This window comes from Brachyistius frenatus, unplaced genomic scaffold (assembly GCF_029030835.1).
Source record: "Brachyistius frenatus isolate BFR_SWC_R1_liver_20210118 unplaced genomic scaffold, ASM2903083v1 Contig_100, whole genome shotgun sequence".
NCBI lineage: Eukaryota > Metazoa > Chordata > Actinopteri > Embiotocidae > Brachyistius > Brachyistius frenatus.
The window spans coordinates 1373115-1391963 of record NW_027210699.1 but is presented as its reverse complement, the minus strand read 5'-3'; the positions used below and the strand labels follow the sequence as shown (position 1 = coordinate 1391963).

The 18849-nt window shown below is 43.0% G+C and overlaps 1 protein-coding gene across 1 annotated transcript in view; it reads right to left on the bottom strand.

The window, feature by feature from the left end:
* The window catches only part of lrrk1 (leucine-rich repeat kinase 1), a 66664-nt gene that overhangs the window by 10649 nt on the left and 37166 nt on the right, over window positions 1-18849 (bottom strand). The window contains exons 19-31 of the mRNA XM_069711435.1: window positions 17650-17809; window positions 16529-16707; window positions 16332-16429; window positions 14040-14211; window positions 13772-13944; window positions 13552-13691; window positions 12859-13168; window positions 9434-9603; window positions 8427-8630; window positions 8186-8325; window positions 7790-7927; window positions 3820-4014; window positions 1684-1835 (exon numbers count right to left, since the gene is read on the bottom strand). Of these exons, the coding sequence (XP_069567536.1) occupies window positions 1684-1835; window positions 3820-4014; window positions 7790-7927; window positions 8186-8325; window positions 8427-8630; window positions 9434-9603; window positions 12859-13168; window positions 13552-13691; window positions 13772-13944; window positions 14040-14211; window positions 16332-16429; window positions 16529-16707; window positions 17650-17809 (2231 nt within the window). The remainder of the gene's footprint in view (window positions 1-1683; window positions 1836-3819; window positions 4015-7789; window positions 7928-8185; window positions 8326-8426; window positions 8631-9433; window positions 9604-12858; window positions 13169-13551; window positions 13692-13771; window positions 13945-14039; window positions 14212-16331; window positions 16430-16528; window positions 16708-17649; window positions 17810-18849) is intronic.

Below are 18849 nucleotides of genomic sequence, written 5' to 3'. Positions count from 1 at the left end.
TGAGAGAAGAGTTGATGCAACAAGCATTTAACAAAATGAGACATCTTTGTTCAGTCATTCCTCATTTTGATATGTCCTTAATTAGCCTGCTTATGACGTATTTCACATTTGTAATGAGTGACACTTGAGTTTGTAATTCACAACCCGAACTGACAGGTACGGGTCGTATCATGTCGGTTCAGAGTATTTTCATTCTTCCAGCAGGTTTGAGAGGATCAGGCTCTGCGCTGTGGTGGATAAATGAATGAGGTGCAGACAAGGTAAATTAAAAACCCCGGGGAGCCTTTGGTGAAACAGCCTTTGCCTTCATTCAACAAACAGCTGCTTTATCGCCAACAGTTCAATTTGAAATTAAATCTCTCCTTTCTGTACAGTTCAACTGCGCTCGGCAGCATCACGGAAGATATTTCTTTCTATTAGATATTGTTCCTATTGCTATTTCCAGGATGCATTCGTGCTCCCACTGCTGAGAGAATTTGGTCATACGTGTCCCAGAAAACCTCCAAATGTGGTCTGAGCAGATGAGGCCTCAAAGTGTCCTCGATGTGTCTTGGGTGTGTTCACGCCTTACGCTTACTTTGACCTGACCACGTGACCGGACCCCCACGACGTATGTTTTTGTGAGGTGCGAACATGGTGAATGTATCATTTCAGGCGCCTATTTGTGGACCTTTTATCTGCTTTTAACATTATGCAACCCAGAATTTTAGCAGATATACTGGCCACAGAATTTCCTTTGAAGCTGGATTGCTTTCATGGATTCTTGATATTCTTAGCTGTTTAGAGCAGGCTCTGCATTTTCTGACAAAATTATAACCGCAGGCTTCCCTCCAGGGATGTGTTTTTGTCTTCTTTATTGTTTATTTCATACACCAACCCCATGCACCAGCACTTTCCCAAATAGGCATATTATTAAGTAGGAAACCTTCTCAAACGCTCTCCTAAACACCACTAAATCAAAACAAATATCCACTGGTTTTAAAAAGATGCAATCCTCACACCAAACTTTCAACAATTGGGGGCCACTCCAAACAAACTAACAACCACCTGAACCAACCAACCAACCAAAATACCAACCAACTAACCAACCAGCCAAACAAACAAACAAACAAACAAACAAACAACCAACCAACCAACCAAACAGCTAAACAACCAACCACCCAACCAACCAACCTCAGTCCCTGGCTCCATCCTTCCAATCACGGTAGGTTAAAAGGATCCCCTCACTTTGCTCTTCCTTTAATGGCGTTTGCCACAACTATAAATATTGATTACATTGTCATTGTATTGTTATTGATATTTATAGCGAAGTCCTTTTTTTGTATACTTTGTTTTGACATATTTTAATGAGATTTTTCTGTGTTTCTTTGCATTTTTATCTCACATTTTATTATTGCATTTTTTGTGTTTGCAAAGTGTACTATAAACTGAACTGAAATAAATATCTATCTAAATATCAATATCCATCTACGGTCCGTCGATCCTTACTGTTGTAGGAGTGAAAAAAACTGAAAACCTTAATTAATGACACTAATGAAGCATTTCATGCAGATCATTGATTTTTTTTTAAATTATTCTGTAATTATGCATCAAGAAAACTGAACCAAATCATATTAAATGTGGATGACACTGGCACAAAACCTTGCAATAAAAAAAAAGAAAAGAGAAGAGCTGAAGACAAACCTGTCTCCTTTGTCTCCGTCCCAGAACACAGCGGCGTACCCCTGCTGCTGCGACAGGAAGAGCTGCGAGTGGCTGTCACAGGACAGCACGTATCTGAGGCAGGGGAAGCTGGGATCCTGCATCTGCCGCACACACTGCATGGCCACCGGCCTCTGCACACAAACACAAAGTCCTGTTTCAATCAATTCTGAGGACGCAGACTTTCATTTCCTGAAGACTTACCGCATCATCACCACTATTTGTCTTGTCCTGACCTAAACTTAAGTTGAACCTAAAGTCACAGGCTGTGTTTCAAGCGATGTACTTCCCTTAGTACACTTACATATGGTATTCAATTCAATTTTATTTATATAGCGCCACAGGTTATTTCATGGCACTTAACACATTAAAGTCTTGACAGCAGAACTTTACAACATTATACAGAGAAACCCAACAATTCAACAATTCCCACATAAGCTAGGAGGGAAAAACTCCTCTTTAAGGAAGAAAAACCTCCAACAGAGGGAAGAAAAAACTCCCTTTAACAGGAAGAAACCTCCGACAGAACCAAGATCAGAGGTGGAGAACATCTGTTAACAGAACCAGGATCAGAGGTGAGCGGAGCATCTGTTAACAGAACCAGGATCAGAGGTGGAGAACATCTGTTAACAGAACCAGGATCAGAGGTGAGCGGAGCATCTGTTAACAGAACCAGACTCAGAGGTGGGCGGAGCATCTGTTAACTGAACCAGGCTCAGAGGTGGGCGGAGCATCTGTTAACAGAACCAGGATCAGAGGTGGGCGGAGCATCTGTTAACAGAACCAGACTCAGAGGTGGGCGGAGCATCTGGTAACAGAACCAGGCTCAGAGGTGGGCGGAGCATCTGTTAACAGAACCAGGCTCTGAAGGGGGCGGAGCATCTGTTAACAGAACCAGACTCAGAGGTGGGCGGAGCATCTGTTAACAGAACCAGGATCAGAGGTGGGCGGAGCATCTGCCTGGACTGGTAGACCGGCAGAGAGAGAAAAGGACAGCATAGAGATCCAAGACATGAGCGGAGGTATCCTCACATGTAGTACGCTGAGTTGTGTTGTTCTTGATGTTTTTGACAGGGTAGTGTTGTTTCAAATCGCACACTGCTGTACTGCTGCACGTACATATTGTCAAACAAAGATCTTTGAGATTGTATCTTTAACCCAACTCAAGAGTTCATCTGACAAAGTTTATGTTTTACATTTTGGGGGATTTGCCTTTTGTCCTTGAAAATAAGTCTCACCGATGTGACTGTGTGAACACTGTGATGGAAATCATGGAGATGAGATAAGGCTGCCTGTAATCTCACGAGGGCTCAACTATAAGGAGCACATTGGTTCCGATAAGGGTGAGACTGCGTCCTTTACTTGACACTGCCAGACAGAGTCAGACATGTTGTCTCCAGTGTGAGCACAATCAACACTCATCATGGAAAATTAGTTCATGACCTTTACCCCACATTCAGGGAGACTCAAAGTATGTCAGGCCAAAACAATAGTTTCCTTGACCAACACATTTACTGTATATTCCAACAGCAATACAAGTACTCACACACACACACACACACACACACACACACACACACACACACACACACACACACACACACACACACACACACACACACACACACACACACACACACACACACTAGTGCTCGAGAGCAATCGTGAAAATAGCACATGCGTACATGTGTGTGGTGATAACTTTATGACATGCATGCACGATTGTCTGCTTCTTTGTCTTTTTTTTCATCAAGTCCAAAACCACGACCATAATTACGACAGGGTCGGGTCGACAATTAATATAATAATAATAATAGCTTTATTTATGCAGCACTTTTCTTGACAAAGTGGCAAAGTGCCTCACAAGTGACAAAAACATCAATATAATCGCAATAAAAAAATTAAATAAATGAAGCCGTCCTTCATTGTGGCCTAAATACTACTGGAACAATGTGGTCCTCTGAATGTGGTCTGAGCAGATGGGATCTCAATGTCTTTGTTGCTCTCATATCAAAGTATTTAGAGCCGTCCACTTGTAATTAGATCACCAAAGACGCAATTTTAATAGCAGGTGTGAACGGGGCCTGTGTGCAGTACAGTTCAGTGATCAAGGCTCACCTTCTCTGGCTTCGTGTCCCAGCACTGAGTCAGCAGGCGTTGGAGGCTGTAGAACTGAACCTCCTCTGGACTGCCCAGCGCCGGCCGGATACCTTTGGAAAGCTTCTTCGCTATCTGAAGCTGGTGATGTCCCAGAGTCGGCCTCCGTCCGGACAGCAGCTCATACAGCACCATACCGTACGAGAACATGTCCACCTTCAGTTGGTGATGAGAGAAGATACTGGGTCAGTGTCACATTTTGCGTTGCCTGTGAAAAGTTTGGGCGTCAAAAACCAGGTAAAGGAATAGATCTTGGTTTGGTTTTAAAGTGACACGACCCTGGTTTGGTTAGATTTAGGCATCATCAAAACTACTTGGTTAGGGTATGCAGGGAATATAGGTATGCTCTATTGCAGGTACTTTCGACAGGAAGTCTGACCTTCGTTTTCACTGGAGGAACCAAAACCAGGGCCTAAATGAAGCTCTTTCACCTCAAATAATCCCAAATGGGGCTTGTAGCATTGAATGTAGCAGATTGGTTAAGTACACTGGCATTTTCTAGTTCTATTTGTGGCTCTATGTTTGGGTTAGTGAAGTGTGGCAGAATGAATCAGACGCCTCTGTTTGTACTGCATGATAGCAGTCTGAACAACTGCTGCTTAAATCTTGTCACAGTGCTAAATATGCCAGAAAAGTGTTTTGAAAGCTGAAGGGGGAAACATTATTTCCCCATGTTACACTTATTAACGGGGGGGGGGGGGGGGGAATGGGGAGAAGGTGACTAACACCGATTACCTTCTTGCTCATTTAGCTTGTAAAGATGAAACCGATATCTTAGGACCAAAATACCTGAGGAGATTTCTGTCTGAATTGGTATACACAGATAATGACTGGAGGTCACAGACACCAAGGAGAATTCCCAGAATAACTGCAGAGGTAAACAGTCCTGCAACCCTAAAAGCATGAAACTACTTCTGTGGTGATATCACTTGTTAGTGGCTCCAGATATACTGGAAGTCTGTGGTATGCTATGGCGTCACAGGTGCAATGGAAAACTGCAGCATATTCTTATAAGGAAGTCCTCCTGACCGCCGTTTGACGAGTGTAGAACCGTCTTACTCTATATTTGATCTCCGGTTTTTGAGACTCCATCCTCTCACAGTTGTTAGAGGATGGACACATCTACCTACCTGGCATGTTTTCTGTTAACATTTCAAATTTCCCTTTAAAATTAGCAAAACAATACTTTTATCACCTACCTACAATGATAATTAGTTTTTTCTTTATTCAGAAATATTTACACTAAAATCTCACTGTATTGGTCAAAGTTTTATTTATTTATTTCATGTATATAGCTTGTATGTGTGTATTTACACATTGGTCCTTATTTCATTTTTTAAAAATTTTCCCCCAAAATTGGGAAAAAACTTTTTAATTCTATTCAATTTTTTATTGTATAATTTATTTTTGTGTGTACTTATCTTTCTTACCTGTATTCTTAAGTTGCTGTGATGACTAAATGTCCCTACGGCGGGATGAATAAAGTCTGTTTTGTCTTTTTGATTTTATCTTAAAATTATATGTACAGTATTGGTAGTATTAGCCTTCAAATTCATATCTCTGGTAAACAACACCCTGTGTAATTCTTTTTTTTCCTTCAAATTTAGCACTCAGCTCGTTGTACTCAACAAACTATTTTTACCAATGTTTTGTTGCCAAAATATCAAAATAAAAAAAAAACCAACCAAAAAACAAACCCTTTAATTTAAAGAGTCGCGACCAATTCTGAAAATGTATTAAAGTACTTTTTTTAACTACTCAGAAAAATGTTACAAACAGTATGATTTTGAATATGATGCAATGTGCCCAACGTGGATTTTATAAGATATTATGAAGATACTAATAATCTCAGTTTAACAACTTGAGGAAAAAATTGAATTATTGAGTATTTGGTTGCTTTAATAACAGCATGCACTCGAGCTGGCATGGACTTTACAAGTTTGTGAAAAACCTAAAACCCTAACAACCAATCCAGAATCATTTAACAATATTCCAAAGAGCTTCCCGTGATGTCAGGAATGTTTGGCCCCCGTTCAATGAGGTTAATGAGCAGGAAGGTCCTTAACAATCTGCACTTCTTGGTCTTCTTTGATCTTCAAGTAGGTCTTGCAGAGCTCTGAGGAGAGTTTGGGTTCTTTGAATCCTTCTCCACAAAGACGCAAACCAGACGGTGGAGCATATCTCTGATGAATGGACGCTACTTGTTGGTCAGGGTGGAGTTGGTTCCATGAAGGTTTCCAACTAGTAGGCAAAACACCCCAAAGACTTTTTCTTGCTTCCTGCGCAAACCGTCGCAAAGCAGACCGATGCAGTTGATATTTTCCTTTGGTATTTTCCAACCCCCCTGTTACGTCCACTGGGGTGTTTGTATACCTGCCTGCTCTGATTGTTCTCTTTCAGGAAAACCAACCAACAATCAACTACTTTCTAAACTAATGTCACACCAAATACCCCTCCTTTATGAACAAATATGTATTTATGTTAATTAGTTTCTCTCTTCACATTTCAGCACCAACATTCATCTATAAACTCCACAGACAGTGAAAAAGACAACGTTTGTGTGCCTTTAAGTTGCCAAAGTTGCGCACACAGACCTCTGCAAAATCCCAAAACTCCTTTCATGCATGCTGAGCTTTGCTTTATTCACTTTGCTCCACAATTTCACAAACTGCGGAATATTGCTGACTGAATAGTGTAAAAAAAAATAATACAACTTTACTGCACCAAAGACAGGTCCTGTAACAGGTTGGATTAATAAGATTGGTTTGAATTCAGTTAAATTCATGCACATCAGGTTTTGGTAGCTTTCCCTTGATCTGTTCCAGTGAGCTCCAAACTTTTGGACTTGATATCTCTAAGTCAGACTGCTCAAACATTTCCTATTAGCCTCAGCTGAACTTTATATAACGCCTCTTTCTCACTGTTTTATAGAATGTATATGCAGTGAAGGGCTTCCATGGCGTGCATGGACATGAGGAATCATCACAGAGATAAGTCATGTGACTTACTATACACATTCAAAGCATAGCATTTATAAGCAATCTCAGCTACAACTACGTGATGAGCACTCAGCCGGTCACATGCTATTTTTTTTTTAGCTTTTGTGTTGCCTTTTTTTCCACACAAAGCATGTTGCTAGCATGAGGAGAGATTCTGCGTTGGTGCTGCATTTACTGATCAGACCTCCTTAAGCATTCAAGGAATCAAATTACCTGGATGATAATTATCAAGATTATTTTAGCCAGATGATATTACAGTGTATCAACCTTAAGTAGTTAGACCAGGATGGAGGACTAGGGCCCAAAGGGTTGCACGTAATGGAAAGATACTTTTCTGTGAAAGCATTAATAGCCACTACGCTGCTTCTTTGATCATTTTAATTCCTTTCCTGCTCACTTATTCTCTCTCCAGCCTTGTATGCTTCTGATGAGAATAGTTAAACCTCATTAAAAGTAAAAAAAATAATATCCAGGAGAGGAGGAAGGTTGCCTGACTGGCTGAGGTCAGCGGTAGAGGGGCAAAAGAGGAGAGGAGGAGGCTCACAGATATATTCCTCTGCTCTTTGAAACGTTTCACAACCTCAGAGGGGTCTGGGGAGATTATAGCAGACCTACAGACAGCTGTGCTCACAAGATACGCACTGACATCTCAATCATGGTGTTATGAAAGATTTCTACTATTTGAAGATAATTCAAATTTTTGGGGTATTTAGTATAAAGTGCACTATTTCATTTGGCTGTGAGGCAGGACTGTCCGTGGTTAATGTTGTGGAAATCTGGCGAGCACTTGTCAAGATATCTTGGATGTAAAGACCAACCGACAGACTTCACCAACCTCACTGCAATCCCTATAAATCACAATCAGCAGCAATATTCATAAAAATGAAAATAAAAACCATCATCAGTGTGGGTTAAGAAGAGGTGGGCCATACCTTCCCATCATACACGATGCCTGGTCGGATCTCAGGAGCCTGGTAACCCGGTGTGCCCTCCACCCCCAACGCCCCCTCGTGGAAGGATTGTCGGGAAATGCCGTAGTCAGACAGTTTGATGTTAACGGGATCTTTCACCTGAAAGAAGACACAACAACGATCGAACGAGCTGAATCAGATGACAGAAACAGCTCATTAGATTTTGTTTTATGTTTATGATATTTTGAATGAAATACATGATAAAACAGGAAAAACAAATTAAGCAAGTTTAGGATATTTTCTTTCCTGAAAATGTTTTGTATGTTAATGTACTTTTTCAAAAATATATCAATATTTTCAACAAACTAAAACTAAAAACTTTCTTATGGATTTCTTCTTGGTCATTCACATACACACCTCCAGAGACCACACCAGGATGTTGTCGGATTTGAGGTCGCAGAAGATGATGCTCTTTCTGTGAAGGTACGCCAATCCTGTTGTAATCTGATAGGCTACTTTGAAGGTGAGCATGTGACCAAGGGGCATGTACCTGGAGCCTGCAGAGACCAAACAACATCACCTTCCACTCACACGGGAAACAGGCTTCAACACCAAAGTTTGAGGAAGGAAATGACATCATGAAAATGTCTCGGCGTGCCTTTGCCTTTGAGCTGCTCCTCCAGGACGGTGTTGAGGCTACCCAGGGGGGCTAACTGCAGGGCGAAGCAGAGCGGGTGAATGCTGATGCCCACCAGAGGGACAATGCAGGGATGCTGCAGAGAGTGCAACATACTGGCCTCCTGGCGAAATTCAGAGAAGCTCCGACAGGCGTTGGCCGACTGCAGGTGTTTCAACATGGTGTCTAAAGGCAAAGAAGAGAAGAACAAGAAGGATGACCCAGGTTAAACAGATGGTACTGGTTCTGGGAGCATTTTTACCAACTCTGTATTCCCACTTCAATTTTTACGTGGAACTATTTCCTTTATGTTACTGACAATGTAAGGTTTGTGATATGACCATCAGTTTTTTTTAGTTCTTCCGACTTCCTGAGAATTCAAGTTTTAACACACACACACACACACACACACACACACACACACACACACACACACACACACACACACACACACACACACACACACACACACACACACACAGACGCTGTCATTGTATCTGTGTGGCGGACAGTTCTGTATCTTTCTAGATTGAGTTTTCCTTGGATAATGGACAATCAATAATCGAATGTTTACGCTCCAGACAAGTGAAGAGTTGTTTGTGCCAAAATTAAAATCTAGACATTTCATGACCGCCACATGCAGCAGGTCACAGACCTTAAACTCCACATTCACAGTCATCTTGTATTCGGCCATCAGATTTAGTTTGGAACAGAGGATTACGGTAGGTTGTAATTTGTAATCTGTGCTCCTGAATTTGTTTCCCAGATCACACAAATATGTTTTTGTGCAAATCACGCTGTAGCGCCCCGTTGTGTAATGCTAGCTTTCAGAACACAGTTTATCTTAATACTACTTCAGGGGCTTTTTCCTCCTAGCAAGTCTAAAAATCTTGGATGCATGTGGTAACGAAACCAAACGTACAAATATCAAGATGATGATTTTTAAACAATTTAAAAAAATATATATATTAAAGAATAGGCCTCCATACCCGTGTCACTGCTGATTGTCTGTTGTTGACACTTCTTAATATGGAAACGTTTGATGGCCACAGGCTGGTCACTGTATCGGGCTCGGTAGATGATGGTCCCACTGCCACCCTGGCCGAGGATGTTATTCTTCTCCTCAGAGTACTCCAGCTGGTCCTTCTCCAAAAACAGCCTAACACACACACACACACACACACACACACACACACACACACACACACACACACACACACACACACACACACACACACACACACACACACACACACACACACACACACACACACACACACAGGCTCTCGTTTATCATGGAGTCCACAGCCTGGAGCACTGGCATCCTGGACAACTTGCTTGTTTACTGCTTTACCCACAGTCTGATGAGGAAATATTAGTTTCATTTCTTTGTTCAGTACAGAGAAAGATCCGTGTTGTGATAGTTTATGGCTCAGCACACAAATGGGGGGGAGGGACAGTAAATAAAAACAAAATGTTTTGTTTGCACATTTGTTTCTTACAAATTAAATTTCAGACAAAGAAAAGAAAAATATCACCAAAATGCTATTGAGAGCTGTACTTCAGACACATCAGTTTTAATACTTAAGTTTGACAAATCATACGACTCATTCTGTTGATTACATCTCTAAATATCTTAACATCTGTCAACAAATGCACAACAAAAAAATTCAGATTGTCCAGAATTGTAACCTCAATATTAACCTGGAATTTTTTTCCCCCTACCGTACAGACTAACTGGAACATTTCTAACCACTTCAGACTGTCCTCCACCATTAATCATCTTTTGCTGACAGGCTTTTAATGTTCTGCTTCAGCTGCAGGGACAATGTAAACCAATCAAGGTAATGTAGGATAGCTGCCTATGAGTCCACATATGGCCACAATTTGGCAAGTTATGATACATTTTCATTCAAATAAGCTATAAATTGACTTCAATGAACCATAGACCTCCAGTCTGAAAGTTGACACTTTTTGATGTGAATTATGGTCTCCTCAATGGCCAAAAGTCTGGACACAAATCTGCTGGAACAATATTCCTGCAGTTCCTGTTAAAAGAAAAAATTATGTTACGTCCGTAACCCCGGTTCTCTGAGTAGCAAGAGTGGATACGCCCCATTGCATATTCACAGTAGCACTTGTACCATTACACCAGCCCTGAATGGCGGGCAGTCATCACGTCCATATTGGGGCCCCAAACCTTTATATAGAAGTGATGTTTCCTTGGATGTCACGCGACCCAACCAGAGTCTGAAGGCCTGAGCTGGAGAAGCTCAGAGTTACAGCATCCGGTATCCAACGAGAAATCTCTTTCTTGTTGGTGGATTTGCTCTTGTGGCCCAGGACACAAACAACTGCTCCCGCTTCCTGAAAGCTCTTTTCCTCTCCACATAAGCATGCAAAGCACGAACTGGGCACAAAATACGCAGCTGCTCCACTGAGCAGTAAGGTGGGAGCTGAAAAGCTGACAGGTCCACTACTGAGCATGTATTAACCACCTTTGGAATAAAAGCAGGATTAGGTTTCAGAGTCACGCCGCGGTTCCCAGGGTTCCTACAAGCAGGATGCACAGACAAAGCGTGACATCACCGACAAGCTTAGTCGTAGCAAAGGAACCATCGGAGACAGCAGTTTATAGTCTGGATGTTTATAATGGTTTGAATGCAGGCCAGGAGACCGTCTCCAAAACAACAATCAAAGAGACTCTGACTCACATTAACTGCACCTCCTTCATGATACAACAAACCGAGAGATGCTGACTGACCGATCTGAAAACAAAACCAACGTAGCAAGCGGAAACAGCAGCGTAGCTTAATAAAAGAAAATTAATTTTTCTGGTCAATTAAACCCTGCAGAAAGAAAAACATTTCAGAAGTTTAACCCTGGAAGGTCATTTCCTTTATCTTAGCACACCATTCTTCCACTACTTTCCGCCCACAGTGATACAGAGACCTGGCGGATGAGGCCTTGGCATTTTGAAGAGTGTGAATTCTATAGTTGATAGTGTGAAGCCACTCACGGGCCACGGGGCCAATCTCTTCGGGTGGCCGTGAAACAGGGTCGGGCGACGACTACCAAACTGGCATACCACGATGCAAGATGACATCGGGGGGAATTTCTTACATTGTATCACATTCGTGTCACCACAATCAGAAACGTCTCTCTCTGTATCTGCCTACCCATGGTGCTCTTCACCACCAGGCAGTCCAGCTTCACCATCAACAATTCCAATACAGGCCGTATGTGACCTGCTAACCCCACCCTAAAACTCAGCAGAGTGGACCTGAAGGCACCCACTCCCTCGGCTGACGGGGAGACCAATAGGGGACTGATATTAATGTTGGACTCAGAGAGGCTAAAGTCGTGCTTCGGCGTCAACACACCCTTTTCCCTGAGCAGTGTGACACGCTGAAGGACCGCCCACTCAACTGCACGAGCAACAGAAATTATATCCAATAGAAAAAGTGTCCCGCGAGATCTTGTTTTAAAGTGCAAACTAAACTGCTCGGCAATTATTCACTTGGTTGCTATTTTAATAACCAAAATTACCATCTTATGAAGTGCCATAAATTGCAATACCAGCGAGTGCCACTAGAGGTCGGCTCCAAAAAGCCTTCGGCTCCATAGACTCCCATTCAACTTCTCTCATCAAATCCAAAGTGAATAAAATGTGTCCATCAGTTATCTCGGTGTTGTTAGCTAAAGTCACTCCTTCTTATTAGTTTTCTGGAGGTCCATCTGAAAATAATCCCTCATTCATTAGAAAAGAAGATTCAAGAAGACCTGTTTTTGGGGGCGTGTCTGTTTGATTGACAGGCCTGTGGTGCAGTCAGGTTACAGCTATCGGTTGGCGGGACGTAGTATCGTCGGGTTTCCAATCGAATAGAGTCAGATCCACTGCTGGCTCCTCCCCCAGCTCATCCAAATATGGTCACTTCCTGCTCCAAACCGCTCCGAACCAGCAACGATGGCGCCGGCCAAATTCCGAACTCGAGGCTTCATAACGGCCGTTCACAAACCGACGCTTGACGTCACTGCTGGTTGCCGCTTTGTTGTACTAAACCAAAACTATTTTTTTTTTTATTGGCAGAGGGTCCAGGTCTGACTACAGTAAGCGCTCTCTGGGAGCTTTAATGTGTTGTTCATCAGATAGTGAAGCCTTGAGCTGTACAGCGGATGAGTAAGACTGCTTGATTCTTCCTCTTAAATACCTTGAATGGTAAAATTCAAGTAGGAGTGTTTTACATGTGTGTACATCAAAATGATTAAACATAGTGTAAAAGATCCCTGAGAGGAGTTCTATCGTCCTCTAATATTAAACCAGTCCTGATCTCCTTCCTGATATTAAGTCAAAACACTTTCAGGGCCTCATGTGACAAACACAGTATAATCCCACGAGTTTCAGTGTGTTTACCGTGTAGGGAAGTCGGTCATGAAGAGTTCGGGGACCAGCTCCTGGAGGGGAACCGGCTGATCCGGGTGCTGAGGACAGATGATGTGCTCCTTCTCCACAGCAGCCAGCACACAGTCCTCCATGTTGAAATAATGAACCCCCGCTTCTCCTCTTCCTCCGTCATCCTCTCCACGTCCTCGGCTCTCTTCAGTTTGGCCCGACCCGCTGGCGAGGAGCTCAGTCTGCTTCTGTTGGCCCAGTGAGGTACAGAGAGAACAGGGGGCGTACTGCTCTATGAGAAGACTCCCGTCGCTCTCACTGGCTGTCAGAGCTGGAAGTGAGGACAGAAAACACGGATGTGAGTCGATGTTTATTGGACATGTTGCACACCAGCTACGAATGGTTTAGCCAGTCTCAGTTTTAAGGGAGGGAATTTCTTTAATAGATGTCACTTGGATTGAAGGATGAACTGATTCGATTTTGGTGGTCTTACGTGAAGGTCACTAGTTTAAATATATAACAATAATTTGAGTTCAAATATACAATAATATGATACCTGACTTCGTGTATTGAGTGAGTCAGATGTTAGTCTAGTTCAGTATTATGAAAACCAGCTCCACAGAATAATATATATAAAAAAAGAAGAAGATTGAAATCATATCTGATGAATGACAGCTGGTTACTGTGTCCACATCAACGGGGTCGTTCACTGACCCGGGAACCACTGTTCAATCAGAGAGTTGACGTGGTCTGTGATGAACGCCATGGCAGAGAAATCCCTCATCTCTGATTGGCAGATGATCTTTATGCCTCCGCTCTTCTTCCTCTTCCAGTTGACATCGGATGACTCCACGCTGAAGAGACATAAACACACGCCTTAAGATCCTCTCTGTTCATCATTTGTCTCGTCAGTTACGACCCGCTCTCCTCTAACCTGAGATAACCTCCATCGAAAGTGACCAGCAGCCCCTCCTTCCAGTAGATGGTCTGGCTGCGTCGGACTCTGAAGGTGCTGCAGCGGTTTCTCTGCTGGCTTCCAGCGAAGCTGTAGATCACAGAGTTCCTGCTATGCTGGATCCTGGTGTGTTTAGTTTTCAGCTCTAATGACTGCGCAGACACAACATTTAAAGCCATGAATGATAAGAAGCTGAAAATGTGGAAGTCAAATTGGTTGAATGATGGGAAATGTGCAGGTTCGGTACCTGCAGGTCCATCTCGGTGAGGCTTATGAGCATCCTGGCGATGAAGCGCTCCCAAAATCCTGCAGGAACAAAGCTCATCTTGAAAAGGCGTTGGAGGGTGTTGTTGGTCTGCTGGCGGAAGCCGTGGATGTCCATGGCTGGCTTCGGGGGGAGAAGGTGAGGCAGCAAATAGCTACAGCGAGAGCAAAGGTAAAATGAAGAACACGTTTACTATTACATCATTTTTGAAGAAACTTTTTGAAACTATTTTGTTGTTAGCGGGTTGCCTTCACGTTAACTCAGCATTTTTTTGCATTGCATGAAGACTTATGTTACTCGCTCGTGAGGGACAGCTAATTGTTTAGCATGTCCCATATGGATGCTGAGTAGTTGCTAAGGGCTTGAATTATATCCTATGTGGTTGGCGGGGGGCGCTAGTATGTCATTAGGTTTTACGGAGGTCTGCGTGATGTGTACTAGTGTTTTCTGGGGCATCACCAGGCGGTTGCTACACAGTTAGGTTAGGTTAGGTAGTTACTTTATTAATCCCCGAGGGGACATTTTTTTCGCTACAGCAGCATACAGGAAGCAATAGATAATAATAGAATAATAGAAAGCAATAAAATAGCAGTAAAAATATAAAATATAAAATGCACAGTATATACAGTATATACAGTACAGTATATATCTATATATATTATATACAAACAACCAAGAACACAGACAACAGTGTTATTGTACTGTGATGGATTTTGCCAGAGGTGAGTTATTGTACAGTCTTATTGCAGTGGGCAGGAATGATCTCCTGTATCTGGAATGATCTCCTGTATCTGGAATGATCTCCTGTATCAGGAATGATCTCCTGTATCTGGAATGATCTCCCGTATCTGGAATGATCTCCTGTATCAGGAATGATCTCCTGTATCTGGAATGATCTCCTGTATCAGGAATGATCTCCTGTATCTGGAATGATCTCCTGTATCTGGAATGATCTCCTGTATCAGGAATGATCTCCTGTATCTGGAATGATCTCCTGTATCAGGAATGATATCCTGTATCTGGAATGATCTCCTGTATCAGGAATGATCTCCTGTATCAGGAATGATCTCCTGTATCTGGAATGATCTCCTGTATCAGGAATGATCTCCTGTATCAGTAATGATCTCCTGTATCAGGAATGATCTCCTGTATCGTTCCTTGTGACAGCGGAGCTGGAGGAGTCTTTTGGAGAACGTCCTCCTCTGTCCCTGCAGCAGGTGGTTGAGAGGGTGGTCAGGATTATCCAATATGGATAATAGTTTGTTCAGCGTCCTCCTCTCCACCACCTTTTCCAGACTATCCAGTTTGTAGCCGATGATGGAGCCGGCCTTCTTAACCAGTTTGTTAAGTCTGTTGGTGTCACCGGCTCCAATGCTGCTCCCCCAGCAGACCACAGCGAAGTACAAAGCACTGGCCACAACAGACTGGTAGAACATCTCCAACATCTTGCTGCACACATTGAAGGATTGAAGTTTCCTCAAGAAAAAGAGTCGACTCATCACCTTCTTGTAGACAGCGTTGATGTTGGTCTTCCAGTTCAGTTTGTTGTCATGGAGACACCAGGTACTTGTACTCCTCCACCATGTCCACCTCCTCTCCCAGAACTCTCAGCGGTTGTGGAGCCGTCGTCTTCCTCCTGAAGTCGACCACCATCTCTCTGGTCTTGGCCACGTTCAGGAGCAGGTTATGTTGTTGAGAGACTATTGCTGGGATGTTGCTGATACGTTTGGGATGGTTGCTATGGCAGTTCCGGCCATTTGTGAGGCGGATGTGCAGAGGTGCTATATGGTTGCCAGTGCTGCTTATTTTAATGGAATACATTGTGTGTTTCAAAAAACTGGAGGACTCGATATGCAGTGTGAAAAAGAAACATTGTTCTAGGATATGAGCTTTCTGCAAGGATATTATTGTGTGTGCTTTGTGGAGCGAGTCATAAAATAGAGAAAGAAAATTAAAAGCAGATAGGGAATCACCATTGATATTAATTTGTGCATAGACGGTGGACTATATTGCACCAATTGTTTCAAGCTCGTGGTGCAAGTCCATCTCAGGTGTTGTCACAACCCACTTCTGCTGGTTTAATGGTGGATAATCTGAGCAAATCATAGATGTCAAATCAAAGCTGCAGATGGGCGCAAGTACTATTTTAAACTACATGACACAGTTTTCTATTTAAACAACATGGATGCAGGATGGAAGTTGACATCTGCATTATTTTGAAACAAGCAAAGAAAACTCATGCTGCTGCTTTACTCTGGGTTTGAAATGTTTTACCTGTCGCTGGCCACGGGCAGAGCAATCTCAAACTTGGCCAGAAACTGGAAATACTGCGCCTCTGTCTGCTGGGTGAACCCCGTTCCCACCAACAGCATCTGCACGACAGACATCATCAGAGACGTCACCACAGAAAAAGTCACTATCATCATGAACGTGCAGAATAACATGGAAAGCTTGAGCATCCTCAGTCTCACCCTAAGGTCCTCGGCTCGGATCACTCCATTCCTGGCGACGGAGCGAGAGAACTTGAGGTGGATGATCATCTGCAGGCATTCTGAAAGCCATACGGGACACAGGAAGTAGAGGGTGCACAGGTCGTTGCTGGTGTCGGGGAAGTGCAGCAGGGTCCCCGTTTCTATCAAGAAACTGATGGCTGGATGTGAAGAGAAAGCAAAGAAGAGGAACGTGTTGATTCACTATTAATGGTTCAATGCTGCTGATGTGAGAAATGAGGGACAAATTATGATACACTTTTGGCATTAACAGGTTGGTTTGCCGAACAAAATGTGGAAGTAACTATCACCTCACCAATCAGCCAGCCACCTATTTGAATTCAAATGCACACACACACGGTACAAAGGCCCTGTTCAGACCTGGCGTCACCGTTGGACAGCGGACACACCACGTTGTCATGCGTCTCCGGTGACCACTCCTGATTGGATCTCACTTGGCCGCTTTATATGCAAATGTAGCAACATCACATAAATAAACACATGAAACCAGGAGGAGAGGAGTGAAACAACAAACATTTACCAAAATGAGACTCTATCAAGCATCTCATCTTTGAGATCAATTATGATCCCATCACATGATTATTGCAGCGGGTTTGAGAGGGTTGGGCTCTGCCACGCGGTGGATAAATGAACAGTGGGGGCAGGCGAGGGCTCTTCCACAGTTGTGGGTCAAATTTGGGTGAGAAATTACAGACGGTGAACAAAAAAAAACTGCTCCGCAACAGAGCCAGCATGTCGGAGGTTAAAGTCGGGTCGGCCCACTGTGGAACGTTTCAGGATTGCGAGTTCGAAAGCTTTCTTAGCTTCGGTACAAGTGCAGTGTGAAAAGCACATTTAAATACAAATGGGTGATGTTGGATGTTCCATGAAACACAGGAGCATAAATGAGACAATGTGACCAAAAACAGCTGCTGTGCTACTACTTCACACCCAGAGGAGAACATCCGCTCTACCCACCCATCTACAGATGTTCGGGAAACTTCCCAAATAAATACTTTAAGCATACTTTTTGTTTTTTAAGAAACTGCCTGTGGGTAATTTGAGTTTCACATGACAGGTGTTTTCAGAAGAAGTCACACTACCAGTCTGCAGGTCCTCATAGTCTCTGATGTCACTTCCTGGGTTCTGTTCAATGATAGCATCCAGCTGGGCGTTAGTTAGGTACTGGACCTCCCCGTCATTATCTCGCCTCTGCTTCTCCACTATCACGGCTTCCTGAAGGGCCAGGTAGCTTCTGGGAATCTTTTGTGAAAGACAAGGGGAACAAATTTACATGTTCAATAGAATAACATAAAACAGAAGCATAAACGCAACACTGTTGTTTTTCCACCTATTTATTATGAGACTTTTAAGCACAGAGAAGGTTTATTTTTCTCAATTTGTGTTTTACAAATGTGTTAAAATTCATGTTTATGAGCATTTCACCTTTGCCAAGAAAATCTATCCACCTGACAGGTGTGGCACCTTTAGATGCTGATGAAGATGCCCTGAACTGGTCACAATAAAACGTCACCATAAAATGCGCAGTTCTGTCTTCAAAAATAAATTCAGATATGGCCACAGATATGCATTTCTTTCTGGCAGGGGAGATGTGTAGTGCAACACATCTCCTTTTCATAGAGTGGATCAGGTTGGTGACCGTGTTCTGCAGAATGCCGGTCCACTCCTCTTCTACAGCTGCGTAAAGTTGCTCGTTATCGGCAGGAAATGGAACTCGTTGTCGTGTACGCCGGTCTGAAGCATCCCAAACATGCAGGCGATGCAAGAACTGGGATTTCTTTCAGCTTCCACGAATTCTGTACAGATCCTTGGGACATGCGGCCGAGCGTTATCATGCTGCAACACTGAGGTGATGGCGGTGGGTGAATGGCATGACAATCGGACTCAGTAGCTATCATAATAATAATAACAATAATAATAATAATATCTCATCAAATGGCCATCAATGTCTACAGATATAATAACCCCGTCGCTGTGCTGGGTCACAATCTGCTCGCTTTTCCTATTAAAAACGGACATTTATCTCATGTACAATGGCTCTGGTGACGTCCTGCCGTCAGCATGTTAACTGCACACGCTCTCAAACGTTTGTGACATCTTGATGTGCTCCACTGGTCAGGTAGAAGGATCATCCTGGCAAAGGTGAAGCGCTCACTGCCACAGATTTAAACAAACTTGTGAACAAAACGATAAAGAAATGAACATTTTGTGTGAATGGACGACGTCTGAGAACCTTTATGTGATAAATGGGAGTGAAAATAAAAGTGTTGTTTTTTTGTGAG